Here is a 14,489-nt window from a genome sequence, read left to right as displayed (position 1 = left end):
GTTGTACTTTGATACATGAACTAACAATCTAAAAAGTAAATTACAAAATAAATCAATTTACAATAGCATCAAAATGAATAAAATACATAGGAATTAAGTTAACCCAAGGAAGTGAAAGACTTGTACAATGAAAACTATAAAACACTGTGGACAGAAATTAAAGAAGACATAAATAAATGGAAACACATTACATATTCATGAACTGGAAGACTTAATATTAAAATGTCAATACTACCCAAAGTGATCTACAGATTCAGTGCAATCCATATCAAAATCCCAATGATATTTTTTGTAGAAATAGAAAAACCCATCTTAAAATTCATATGGAATCTCAAGGGACCAAAACAATCTTGAAAAAGAGGACCTAGAGATTATCATACTAAGTGAAGCCAGACAGAGAAGGACAAATATCATATGATATTTCTTATATGTGGAATCTAAAATAATGATACAAATGAACTTATTTACAAAACAGAAACAGACTCACAGACATAGAAAACAAACTTATGGTCACCAAAGGGGAAAGGTGTGGGGAGCAGGGAGGGATAAATCAGAAGTTTGGTCTTAAAATATATACACGACTATATATAAAATAGATAACCAACAAGGACAGGGAACTACACTCAATATCTTGTAATAACCTACAACTGAAAAGAATCTAAAAAGTATGTGTGTGTGTGTGTATAACTGAATCACTTTGCTATATGCCTGAAATTAACACAACACTGTAAATCAACTATATTTCAATAAAAATTTTTTAAGAAAAGATAAAGAGGAACAAAACAGGAGGACTTACACAACTTGATTTCAAAACTTACCACAAAGCTACAATAATCAAAACAGTGTAGTACTGGCATAAAGACAGACATATAGGGACTTCCCTGGAGGTCCAGTGGTTAAGACTCTGCCCTTTCACTGCAGGGGGAGCGAGTTCGATCCCTGGTCAGAGAACTAAGATGCCACATGCTGCACAGCGTGGCCAAAAAACTTAAAAAAAGAAAAAAAAAAGACAAACATATAGACCAACGGAATAGAATAGAGAGCCCAGAAATAAACTCTCACATATATGCCTAAATGATTTTTGATAAGGGTGCCAAAACCACTCAATGGGAAAATGACAGTCTTTTCAACAAATAATGCTGGGAAAACTGGAATGTCCACATGTAAAAGAATAAAGTTGGACCTTTACCTAAAACATTATACAAAAATTAACTCAAAATGGATCAAACATTTAAATGTAAGACCTAAAACAATAAAACTGTTAGAAGAAAATGATGTAGGACAAAAGCTTCACAATACTGGATTTGGCAATGATTTCTTGGATATGACATCAAAGGCACAGTTAACAAAAGAAAAAAACAGACAAATTGGACTTCATGAGAAAAAAGGCAACATATAGAATGTGAGAAAATATTTGCAAATCATATATCTAAGGGATTAATACCCAGAATATATAGAGAACTCTTAAAACTCAACAACCACCACAACAAAAACCACCTGATTAAAAAACAGGCAAAGGACTTGAATAGACATTTCTCCAAAGAAGATATACAAATGGTCAAACTCATGAAAATGCTCAATGTCACTAATCATAAGGGAAATGAAAATCAAAACTACAATGAGATATCTCCTCATACTCATTAGAATGGCTATTATCAGAAAAAACAGAAAACAAGTGTTAGGCTGTTGATAAGCTGGGACTCTTGTGCGCTGCTGGTAGGTATATAAAATGGTACAGCTGCTGTGGTTCCTCAAAAAATTAGAATTATCATATGATCCAACAATTCTGTTTTGGGCCATATACCCAAAAGACCTGAAAACAGGGTCTCGAAGACATATTTGTACATCCATTTATTCACAACAGCTAAAACATGGAAGCAACCCAAGTGTCCATTGATGGTTGAATGGATAAACAAAATATGATACATACATACAACGGAATATTATTCAGCCTTTAAAAGGAAGGAAATTCTCTAATATGCTACAACATGGATGAAACTTGAGAACATTATGCTAACTGAATAAGCTAGTCACAAAAAGACAATTACTGTATGATTTCACTTATATGAGTTATCTAAAGTAGTCAAAATTATACAGACAGAAAGTAGAGTGGTGGTTGCTAGGGGCAGAAGGGAGGTGGGAATGAGAGTTACTTTTTAATAAGTATAGAGTTTCAGTTTTATAAAATGAAAGGAGTTCTGGAGATGAATATTTGAAAGATGCTAAGAGTAGATCTTAAGAGTTCTCATCATGACAAAAAAATTTTTTTTGATACCATTATGGTGCTGAATGTTAACTAGACTTATTGTGGTGATCATTTCACAATACATATAAATAGTGAATCATTATACTGTACACCTCAAACTAATATAATGTTATGTGTCAATTATACCTCGCTTTTTTTTTTTTTTTTTTGCGGTACGCGGGCCTCTCACTGTTGTGGCGTCTCCCGTTGCGGAGCACAGGCTCCGGATGCGCAGGCTCAGCAGCCATGGCTCACGGGCCCAGCCTCTCCGTGGCATGTGGGGTCTTCCCGGACCGGGGCACGAACCCGTGTCCCCTGCATCGGCAGGCGGACTCTCAACCACTGCGCCACCAGGGAAGCCCCCTCAATTTTTCTTAAATTAATTTTTATTGGAGTATAGTTGATTTACAAAGTTGTGTTCGTTTCTGCTGTACAGCAAAGTTAATCAGTTATACATATACATATATCCACTCATTTTTAGATTCTATTGCCATATAGGTCATTACAGAGTATTGAGTAGAGTTCCCTGTGCTATACAGTAGGTTTTTACTAGTTATCTATTTTATATATAGTAGTGTTTATATGTCAATCCGGTATGTTACCTCAATTTTTTTAAAAAAAGAAGTAAAATATAAACCCTTCGTTGGCATATTAGTCCAGATATTAACTTAGAATAAAAGCCAAAAACAAAAACAAAAACAAAAAAGAAAAGGAGAGAGAGAGATCTGGAATGGTTAAGATGGTAAATTTTATGTGTATTTTACCACAGTAAAAAAACATTTGGAAAAAAACTGCACTATAATATCATTTTTCAGCTACTGGATTAGCAAAGTTCAAAACGTTTCATAACACTGTAGGGTTGAGGGTATAAAGAAACAGGCATTTTCATATATCACTTGTGGGAGTGCAAAGTGGTACTCTCTCTATAGCAATCTGGTAATACTCATCTAAATTACAAATACATATACACTTTGACCCAGCAATTCCACTTCTAGGAGTTTATCCTAGGTGATACTAACACATGCAAAATGATATATGTACAAGGTTATTCACTGAAGTATTGTTAATAATAGCAAAGGGTTGCAAACAACCCGAATGTTGATCAATAAAGGAACGGTTAAGTAAGTTATGGTACATCTAAACAGTAGGATGAGTATACATTCATAAAAAAACCACGAAAGCTCTTTATATATTGACATGGAATAAGCTCCAAGATATATTACATGAAAAAGGAGCAAGCAAAGAGGAGAATATATATTCATATTTGCTTATATATATGTATAAAATATCCCATAAGATACATAAGAAATTGATAATACAGTTTGCCTCTGGTGTGTGGAACCAAATGGCTGGGAACTATCCCCAGGGATAAAGATGTTTCAGTATATTCACTTTTATAGCTTTGAATTTTGAGCCACATGAATATATTACCTGTGCAAATACTAAAATTAAAACAAAAATCCTTTACCTTTTATTTTGTCAAACCACAGCTCTACTAGAAATACGTAATTCTATTTCTAAGGCTAGACTGACATGACTGAATTAATTTTACCCTAAACCCCTTTCATGGCCCTAACAGGAATACTAATGTAACGCTAGATATAATTTTTTCCTCTCCACAGCTCTCATCTCTCTTTCTCTTAAATACTTTCTCCCATGTGAACTGGCTAAGTTTTCATATCACTGTCTTATATATATAATACCTGTCCCAGTAACTGTTCATGGTCACATCCTATTGAACTAATCCCAGCAGTTAACTGAACTAGATTTGGGCATTTGGGACTGCCAAACTGAAGCCATTTTTCTTTCTCCAAATTTTAAGAAATTTATGTCTCCAACACATACTTTTCCAGCTTCATGCATATCTCACATCACTAATAACCTATTATCCTGGGCCAATAAATTAATAAGCTGCTGTTCTCCAGAACACACACTCACATTAGGTGAAAGCAATGGGAAGAAGTTAAGCAAATACTCAAAGCTACAGGTATGGAGAGCTTCAGGGGAACCTGTAATAGTATTAAGTTCTTCTTAGAAAAAATTCTCAAGGGTCATTGGGGTCAAGCCTGGTTTAATCAATACTTAACAGAACTCCTAATGAAGTGATGTGGAGTCATCAAGAAAGTATTCCAGTACTCCAGCACTAACCTAATATAGACCCTAAAGAGATTTCATAGAGATACTTGATTGAAATTCACACTTCAAGCACTTCCTAAAGGAACCAGATTTAGAGTAAAGAGCTATGGGAAGCATTCTGAGGCCAGCTAGTATCCTTTGGGGAAGGCACTTCGGTTTCAAGTGGATAAGGAGAACTAATATGTTAGACACTGTATTAAGTACTTGCATTTGTTCATATTATTTTCCTATTTTAGAGATAAGCACAATAAGGCACACTAAGGTTAAACAATATTCCCAGGAAATAAAGCCAGTAAGTAGTGAAAAAGGATATAAATCCAGTTTTGACTGACTCCACAGCCCAAGTGCCTTCTACCTCCCTGAATTGGACCATCAGACCCCTCTGCATAGCTAATAGTAGCAAAGCCCCTCTTTAGGCTTTAAGCCAAAGCTCATTAGTAACAGAGATCACAACACAAGTGGTCTGACCTAAGAATCTGAACTATTTTAACTGACCTGTGATATGAATTATGTTGAAAACCGCTGAACTAGATCACTTTCTCTAGAGGACTTCTGCTTTCCTTGACATGCTCTCTAGTTTCACCCCTGCCTAATATTAATAATATTAATACCCTCCGCAGTTGCACCATGGCAGAGTCATTCTGCTTCCTGCCCAAAATCACGTGGAGGAGATTGTGTGGTATTCTATGTACATAGCTGTGTTTCAGTGTCATAGAAGAAAGCTTTTCTTAACCAGGTAAGCTGAAGATGCATATGTAAATCTTCCAAATATTTTGGCAGAGCTTAAATTTTTTTATAATACAAATATTGATATCACACTTCTAAATTTAATTCATTCTTACCTTTTTCTTGCCTGTTACTGTCCATTCTTTGAGTACTTCACTGGCACTACCTGTAAGAGAAACCAATTACATATTTTTTCTCCTACCACATGCATGCTCAAGCAGGAATTAGTGTCCCCGAATTTTGTAACTGCTGGAAAATCTCCAAAGTTCCCAATAGGAAAAGTTAAGGTTCAAGTCTCTAAGCTAATGTAATGAGATAATCATATCATGCTTACCTTTTAGAATACCTGCCCATTTAGATTCTCCTTCTCCATTCAATTTCCTCAGTTAAGTTCTTCCAAGAAGAGACTAATGTAGCCTGACCATTTTAAAGGTTCTTTTATTTATATATCTTTGACCGAATACAAAGATGACTGGTTTCAGCCCAAGTACGGTATCCTCTCTCCTCCAGAAGATTACACACCACCTTAGCTACACTGTTTCAGAGAGAACTGTATACTACCCTAGACCCAAATACTAACATTATAAAGAAAACAGATGAAGACGAAGAAAAACCTTACAGTATTTGGACATGTTTATTCTATACTGGTAAATTCAGAAAAATAGGAACAGGGAGACCTATTCTGATGTCGCTGTCACTGTTCCATGATGCGATAGCTTTAGGCAGTTTTCCCCAAACAAGTTATGTGGAAAGAAGTTTGTAAAACACTCCTCAACTCTATAAATCAGAAGGCTTGGCTAAGCCTACCATTTTTTGTATGGTAAATAAGGATACTCAAACCCATATATTTGAATCACTTGCCAGAGCCAGACTAAATGGTACTGGAGCCTGAAAAAGAATGTTGAGTCCCTGAATCTGCCATCTGTGGCTGAGCTACTGGACCACTACTTTGTCATTGTTTCTTAAATTCTTATTACACCCAACTCCAATCAAGTCCCTTATACCACTGGCCACCTAATTTCTTCTTAACTACCATTAGAGAACGTTCTGAATAAAATGATGGAGTCTTCTCAGCTTGTCTCTTATTCCAGGTATTATATAGCTTATGAACGAATTACTTCTAGGGCTGAAATAGGGAGCTTTAAGAGATATCTTTAAAAATGGCATGGTATGTTATGTTATCATGGCGTCTGCTATATCATCTATGAAACACCAGATTGCCGAATGAATGTTATAGAATGCTGAAGCAACTTCTATTTGAACAAATACAAACTTATAAAAATATTGAGCTAGGATTACCTTCCATGAATGCTTGTACTGTTTTGTCCACACAATTATCAAAGTGCTGCAAAACCAGGATAATTTCATTGTTACTCTTATTGGGAACTATTGCACGTACTGCATTTATCTGGAAAAGAAGACAAGTTCATTTAATTCTAATATCAGTAGGTCAGTTGGAAACTGAGATCTCATACAGAGAATAACAGAAAGGGTACCATTTCATTTTTAACAAGATATATCACTCTTTAGTGTCAGTGTGAGTACATACAACCAACTCACTGGGAATGATTAATAGCTGAGTGATAACAGTACATAAAAATTAATTTCAAAACTTAGAAAAGCAGAACATTTCTAGAAACAGATTTGTGCCAGGGGATTTCACTGGTGGCACAGTGGTTAAGACACCACGCTCCCAATGCAGGGGGCACAGGTTCGATCCCTGGTCAGGGAACTAGATCCCACATGCTTGCTGCAACTAAGAGTTCTCATGTCACAACTAAGGAGACCGCATGCCGCAACTAAGACCCAGTGCAACCTAATTAATTAATTGAAAAAGATTTGTGCCAGATTTTGTTTCAAGAAAGGGTGGTTTAATTTAGGTATCAGGTATTAATTTAGCATCAACATTTCCTCATTTTTAGCAAACTACAGAGAAAGGTGGGAAGTTTAACGAACCACCAACAATAACAGATTTTTTTTTTTTTTTTGCGGTATGTGGGCCTCTCACTGTTGTGGCCTCTCCCGTTGCGGAGCACAGGCTCCGGACGCGCAGGCTCAGCAGCCATGGCTCACGGGCCCAGCTGCTCCGCGGCATGTGGGATCCTCCCGGACCGGGGCACGAACCCGTGTCCCCTGCATAGGCAGGCGGACTCTCAACCACTGCGCCACCAGGGAAGCCCAACAATAACAGATTTTTGTATAGCATTTTTCAAAACGTTTACTTCATATCATTTAATTGTATAATAATGCTTAAAGATAATTTAAATTATTATAAACTGTTTCAGGTATATAAAACATAATGAACACTCACTATATGACAGCCAGTTTAATAAAATAAAATATATGCAACTGAAGTGCCCATGAAGTCTCTCCTAAACCCCATTTCCCTCCTCTCCACAGAGATCTCGACCTTGAACTTGGTGTTATTTTGATACATGTTTTTGTACTTTTATGATGTATGTATGTATCCACAGGTAATCCATATTACTGTTTTGCATTCATATCGTACATGTCTATATTCAATTTGCTTTTTCATGTAACAATTTTTGTAGATTTATTTTTCATGTTGATAAATGCATCTTATTCATTTATTTTAACTGCTACATAGCATTTCCATTGTATGAATATAGCCAATTTATTCATTCTCCTGTTGATGGACATTTACGTTCTTTCCAGTGTTTGGCTACTATGAAAAATGTTATAATAAATATTCCTATGCTTATGCTTACTTGCTGAATACTCAGTGCCTATGACAATGTTTAGCAAATTGTTAAAAAAAACAAAAAACAAAAGGGTCTTCTGTGAACAGTGAAAGGATGCCTCTATTGTATATAACCACTAGTAGAATTCCTGAACAGTAGGGCATCTACAATTTCATTAGAAATGCCAAATTTCCCTTTAAAACAGGGAATTCCAATTTTGTCAGTTATTCCTAAGGTATTTTAAGGTATTTTATATCTTTTGAGATTAAAAATACTTTATAATAATTGCATATTCTTTTTTCATTTTTGTATATCGATTTTATATCCAGCTATTTTGATGACTTCATTATTCCTAATAATTTGTTGCTTTCTTGGTTCTTCTATGTAGACAACAGTATTGTCTATAAATAACGGCAGTTTTTTTTTCTTCCTTTCTAATCCTTATAATTTTCATTTCTTGTCTTACTGCACAATGTGAAATTGGTTATTTTTTCAAGAAGACCTGATTCTTTTTGGTAGAAAGTGGTAGTTAGAAACCAAGATCTAAGAGCTAGGTGTGTTTATTGCTACCAGGGAGTCATTATTTCTAGGTCCTTTCAGTGGATAGAGCTAGGAAATTTTGTTTCTTACAACATAAGTTCATATATAATAATAAAAGTTCAAATATAGTATTAAAAGGTTTGGGTTTTTTTGTTTTTTTTGCGTGCCATGTGGCTTGCAGGATCTTAGTTCCCCGACCAGGGATCAAACCCAGGGCCTCTGCAATGAAAGCACAGAGTCCTAACCACTGGACCGCCAGGGAATTCCCCATCTATGCATTTAAAATGATGTATGTTATTTTTCATTCTGTATTTGTAAGCATTGTATATTAGAAATGTTTTCAGGGTATCTAGTCAGCCATACTGCTTGAAAAGGAAGTCCTTTTATAGACGAAGAGAAGTAAAGTATCTTGTTCAAGTAATTAGCAGAATCTGTATTAGAACCTAAGTCTTTCTTAGTACACTTGTTTTCATATCATTCTATACTTTTTTTGTTTCAGGCTTAATTGAACAATGATAAGGTTTAAAACCACACAAATGGGAAGGTATATAATCTATAATAGAAAGAGGGCAAATTTGTAATATACATTTTTGAAATGAGCAAAAAACTTAGCACTGATCACTAGAAAATGGGCTTCAGGCAAAAATAACAGATTCAATGATAAAGGTAAAATTCTGATACCTTAAAATGTGAAAGTGTTTATATTACTGAACCAATATATATCTATGACTCCATAATCAACAATATACTTTTAAAATAAGACAGAGAACACACATAAAGCTTTTTTTTTAAATGTTTTTCTCAGTATAGCTCATTAAGGGTTATATTACTAAAAACAACCTTTTCTTCCAAAGGTATATTACTTAGAAAATTTATTTCTCTTCTTGCTCTAAAGTCTCCTGGACTTAAAAATCCTCTTCAAGTGAAAGGGTAGATCCTGGGACTTCCCTGGTGGTCCAGTGGTTAAGACACCACGCTCCCAATGCAGGGGGCCCGGGTTCGATCCCTGGGCAGGGAACTAGATCCCACATGCATGCCGCAACTAAGAGTCTGCATCCCACAACTAAGAGTCCGCATGCTGCAACTAAAAGACCCCACGTGCCGCAACGAAGATCCCACGTGCTGCAACTAAGACCCGGCATGGCCAAATAAATAAAAATCAAAAAATAAAAATTGGGTTGTCCTAAAAAAGAAAAAGGGAAGGTCCTACTCAGATTGTTCTTTAAAGAATGTTGCTACGGTTTCCCTGGTGGCGCAGTGGTTGAGAGTCCGCCCGCCGATGCAGGGGACACGGGTTCGTGCCCCGGTCTGGGAAGATACCACATGCCGCAGAGCGGCTGGGCCTGTGAGCCATGGCCACTGAGCCTGCGCGTCTGGAGCCTGCGAGTCCGGAGCCTGCGCTCCACAATGGGAGAGGCCACAACAGTGAAAGGCCCGTGTACCGCAAAAAAAAAAAAAAAAAAAAAAAAAAAGAACGTTGCTAAATGAGATACACACTTAGCCATATAAATATTGTTATAATATTAAGATGTCTTCAAGAGAATTTAGAATAAATATATGTATATGTATACATGCAAAGCAAGTTGCACGTATAGGCTCTGATTCCTCAAAACCTTCATGGTGGTTACTCTCTGATATACAGTGGCATTCATACAGTTTTGTTCTTAAAATTTCACTTTCTTAATGAGTTTGTATAGCCATTGATTTTATTAGTATCTAAATTTTAACAAAACATTCAAGTTTCTTATCCACAGTAACTAGTCATACCTTCTCTTTCATGTTCTCAAAAACTCCTCCCTGGGCCAGTACAGTATTGGACTGCAAATCAAAAATGAATCCTGATGAATCTGAAACAATGAGAAGGAAAAAATATATTCAACATGGTCCAAAGCTAACATATAATCCATCCCGTAAAATGGAAGGGCCAATACTAGCTGCTTTTCTCCCATAAACAGCTAACAAGAAGTTAGTTGTTATTTTGCAAATTCTATTATATAGATAACTGATAACCAAATTTGCATTAAAATTATAAAATTAATTTTATTTTAATAGAAACTGTCACAGCTTGAGAAAAACACTAAGTACATCACCTATATTAGACTGTCCAGTAATCCTTGGCATCTTTGTTAACTATCTTATGTTAATTTAAAAGACCCTCTAAAGTAAAGTAGCTAGTAAAGTAAATAGCTCCTCAAGGTAAAGTTTAATACTAACAAATATGAAAATGTGAGAATGAGAGCTTCTGTGGCATTAATAATAACAACACATAAAAGTACTTTCCATCTTCCAGACTGCAACACACACACACCATGTTCTTAGACTATGAACTCCATGAACACATTTGTTTGTGTTCCCAATATAATACTTGATAAAGCAATGTACCTGAGTTTACATTACCAGCACAAATGGGAAAACTTAGTTCAATGTAAGTAACTACAGAAAAGAGTTTGGCTTCCCTGCACTTCTAAAGAAAAGGCTACCTATGAATTTAATCAGTTTCTTTACCCGTGACTATATGATCAACAAATTACCTCAGCTTTAACACTTGACAACTTTGTTTTAATCTAACGAGATGCGATCCTAGGACATGGTTAGAGTGCTTCTCAAATTCTGATGTGTATACTTAACATCTGGGGAAATCTCCAGTTAGAATGCAGGTTCTGATTCAGGAGTCTGGCATGTGGCCTGAGGTTTTTACTCCCAAGCGGTATCAACATTGCAGATCCATGCACCATACTTGGGAGTAGCTTGGGGGTTAGAATTTCAACAAAGCAAGTAAAAGGGGAAATTTTGAGAAAAGGGGTTGCTGTGGTCTGAATGTTTGTGTTCTCCCCTCCAAATTCATATATGAAATCCTACAGTGATGGTATTAGTAGGTGAGGCCTTTGGAGAGTGGAGTCCTCGTGAATGGGATTAGTGCTCTTTTTTATTTTTTTAATTTTATTTACTTATGTGGCTGCGGTGGGCTCTTCCTTGCAGAGTGCGGGCTCCAGAGTGTGAGGGCTCAGTAGTTGTGGCGCGTGGGCTTAGCTACCCCCACGGCATGTGGGATCTTACTTCTCTGACCAGGGTTTGAACCCGCGTCCCCTGCATTGGAAAGCGGATTCTTAACCACTGGACTACCAGGGAAGTCCCAGGATAAGTGCTCTTATAAAAAAGATTCTACAGAGTCCTCTAGCCCCTGCCACCATGTGAGGACACAATGAGAAGTCTGAAACCCAGAAGAAAGCACTCACCAGACCATGGTGGCACTCTAATCTCAGATTTCCAGCCTCTAGAACTGTGAGAAGTAAATTTCTGTTGTTTATAAGCTACCCAGTCTGTGGTATTTTGTTACAGCAGTCTGAACGGAATAAGATGGGGGTATAAAAAATACAGTAATATACTAGTGCGCTTTCCAAATTCTTTTACTATTATTTCAGATTAAAAAAAATTTTTTTTAACATCTTTATTGGAGTATAATTGCTTTACAATGGTGTGTTAGTTTTTGCTTTATAACAAAGTGAATCATCTATACATATACATATATCCCCATATCCCTTCCCTCTGTGTCTCCCTCCCTCCCTCCCTATCCCACCCCTCTAGGTGTTCAGAAAGCACCGAGCTGATCTCCCTGTGCTATGGGGCTGCTTCCCACTAGCTATCGGTTCTACATTTGGTAGTGTATATAGGTACATGCCACTCTCTCACTTTGTCCCAGTTAATTAAAGCCTCTTTTACAGCTCAATCGTTATCCTGTGTTTTAAAATACCTCCTAGTTGCTCTGGAAGACTGATAATTATAAGTTAGAATGATAACAATATTTTGGTACTAAAAGTGGAAAAGAGGATATGAATAGAGCCAATGTCATTCAAAGAGAAACTATGTTTGCCAATTACCATTGAACTGTGAATTAAGTTAGATTTAACCTCTGTAATATTGGCAGTATCATGATTGTTCCCTGAATGAAAAATCAGGTCACATTTACACAAACTCAGTATTTAAAGCCTGAATTTTCCAGATGACGACATAATATGGTTAACTCCCAATTATCTTTATTAACTGAAAAGAGACACAGTACAGATAAAAATCTTATATAGCCAAAATACTACTACCCAGCAACCTTCTCAGAATTGCTTTAGGTTATCCAGATGATATAACCTGACAGTTGTAAGTACAGATGACTCTTGGACAACATGGGTTTGAACTGCCTGGGGCTACTTATACGCAGATTTTTTTCAACAGTAAATACTACAGTACTACACAATCTGCGGTTGGTTGGATCCATAGATGCAGAACTGTGGACACTGAGGCCCAATTGTAAGGATTTTCCACTGCACTTGTGGGTCAGCACCCTTAACCCCCATGTTGTTCAAGGGTCAACTGTACTCTCTCCCAAAGACACATTAATGAGCACTGAGATGATACAAAGGACATCAGTAATCTTACTAAGGAATCAAACCACCAATCTCTTTTAGGGAAAAGAGGGGATACTTAAGGTAAAACAGCATTTTGGAATCTATATTTAAATGAACTATTCATATTTCTAATTTCTACATCATCTAACACTTTTTATTTTTTTTTTCCTTTAACAACATGCTAGATGAAACCAAGTGCAAGGAAAACAAAGGGTAGTTCTGCAAACACCTTCAGTTACTGCCCCCTCAAATTAGCATAAGTATTATTAGGGTTTATTTGGCATACCAGTTAGGATAATGATTAAAAATACATAAAGCATAAGAACCTAGGGGCAGGACAGGAATAAAGACACAGATGTAGAGAATAGACTTGAGGACATGGGGAGGGGGAAGGGTAAGCTGGGACGAAGTGAGAGTGGCATGGACATATATACGTGACCAAATGTAAAACAGATAGCTAGTGGGAAGCAGCCCCATAGCACAGGGAGATCAGCTCGGTGCTTTGTGACCACCTAGAGGGGTAGGATAGGGAGGGTGGGAGGGAGACGCAAGAGGGAGGAGATATGGGGAGATATATATATATATATATATATATATATATGTATAGCTGATTCACTTTGTTATAAAGCAGAAACTAACACACCATTGTAAAGCAATTATACTCCAATTAAAGATGTTAAAAAAAATACATAAAGCAGCTGTTTCAGTCAGGATCCCAGCAGGAAACAAACAGCACACTTAGACTGGGAAATCTGAAGAGAGTTTAATGAAGGGACTATTTTCGAAGGTGCTGGTAGGGAGTAGGGAAACCACAAGATAGAGCACAGTACTCCTTGGCTAATAATAGCAACGTATATTGCTACTGGAGGTTTTAAAGAAGGTAAGGAGGGAGCAATTACTGGAACCCAGAGAGAGCAGGCTCTTTCATCTTTGTTTCATCTGGTGTGGAGACAGCCATAGGATAATAGTCCTTTAGTCAAAGGACACAGTAAGCCCACAGTGACCCCTCAGGGAAAGATTGGGGGAACAGATACTCCTACCTCACTCTCCTCCTTGCCTCTGGTCTCCTGTCTATGCTGCCCAATAGCCAAACTCAACCAGAAGCCCAAGGGCAAGAAACCTGTAGTCTGACCTGTAGTCTGTACAAGTCAGCCTCCCAGGGCACAAATGCCCATTTTGTATTTATATTCTAAATCATGAGTTTGCCAAAAAGGGCAGCAATAACTTAACATCTTAACTTGTCTATTCACCAGCTAATATTGCCTCTTTTTACTTAAACCAACAACTCAAGTAGATTCAAAACCCTGCTTCAATGAACTGGAGCTTAAGTGCCTCTCAACATGATAGGGAAAGTCATTTTTAATTCCCACCAAAAACATTTAGTGATTTAACAATTCTCTTATTTTTTCGTGCAAAGAAAGCCTAAGATTTACTTAATTCCATTGGTAGGAAATAAGGCAGGGTCTCATCCTTTTATAACTACTCTATGATAGAAGGTCATGTATACTCTATCAGAAATAAATTTTTAAAGAAAAAAAAAAATGAAGTTAGGGCTCCCCTGGTGGCGCAGTGCTTGAGAGTCCGCCTGCCGATGCGGGGGACACGGGTTCGTGCCCCGGTCCGGGAAGATCCCACACGCCGCGGGGCAGCTGGGCCTGTGAGCCATGGCCACTGAGCCTGCGCGTCTGGAGCCTGTGCTCCGCAACGGGAGAGGCCACAGCAGTGAGAGGCCCACGTACAGCA

The 14,489-nt window shown here is 37.1% G+C and overlaps 1 protein-coding gene across 6 annotated transcripts in view; it reads right to left on the bottom strand.

The window, feature by feature from the left end:
• SPATS2 (spermatogenesis associated serine rich 2) overlaps positions 1 to 14,489 on the bottom strand; it is a 152,901-nt gene that overhangs the window by 35,176 nt on the left and 103,236 nt on the right. For all 6 annotated transcript variants that reach the window (XR_003791032.1, XR_003791033.1, XM_029204649.1 and 3 more), the window contains 3 exons: positions 10,117 to 10,196; positions 6,407 to 6,515; positions 5,224 to 5,273 (listed from right to left, as the gene is read on the bottom strand). Coding sequence is in view for 4 of the 6 variants with exons in the window: in XM_029204649.1 (XP_029060482.1) it covers positions 5,224 to 5,273; positions 6,407 to 6,515; positions 10,117 to 10,196 (239 nt within the window). In the remaining 2 variants the exon portion in view is untranslated. The remainder of the gene's footprint in view (positions 1 to 5,223; positions 5,274 to 6,406; positions 6,516 to 10,116; positions 10,197 to 14,489) is intronic.

This window comes from Monodon monoceros, unplaced genomic scaffold, assembly GCF_005190385.1.
Source record: "Monodon monoceros isolate NGI ecotype Baffin Bay Population unplaced genomic scaffold, NGI_Narwhal_1 Super_Scaffold_6, whole genome shotgun sequence".
NCBI lineage: Eukaryota > Metazoa > Chordata > Mammalia > Artiodactyla > Monodontidae > Monodon > Monodon monoceros.
This window is presented reverse-complemented; position numbering and strand designations above follow the sequence as displayed.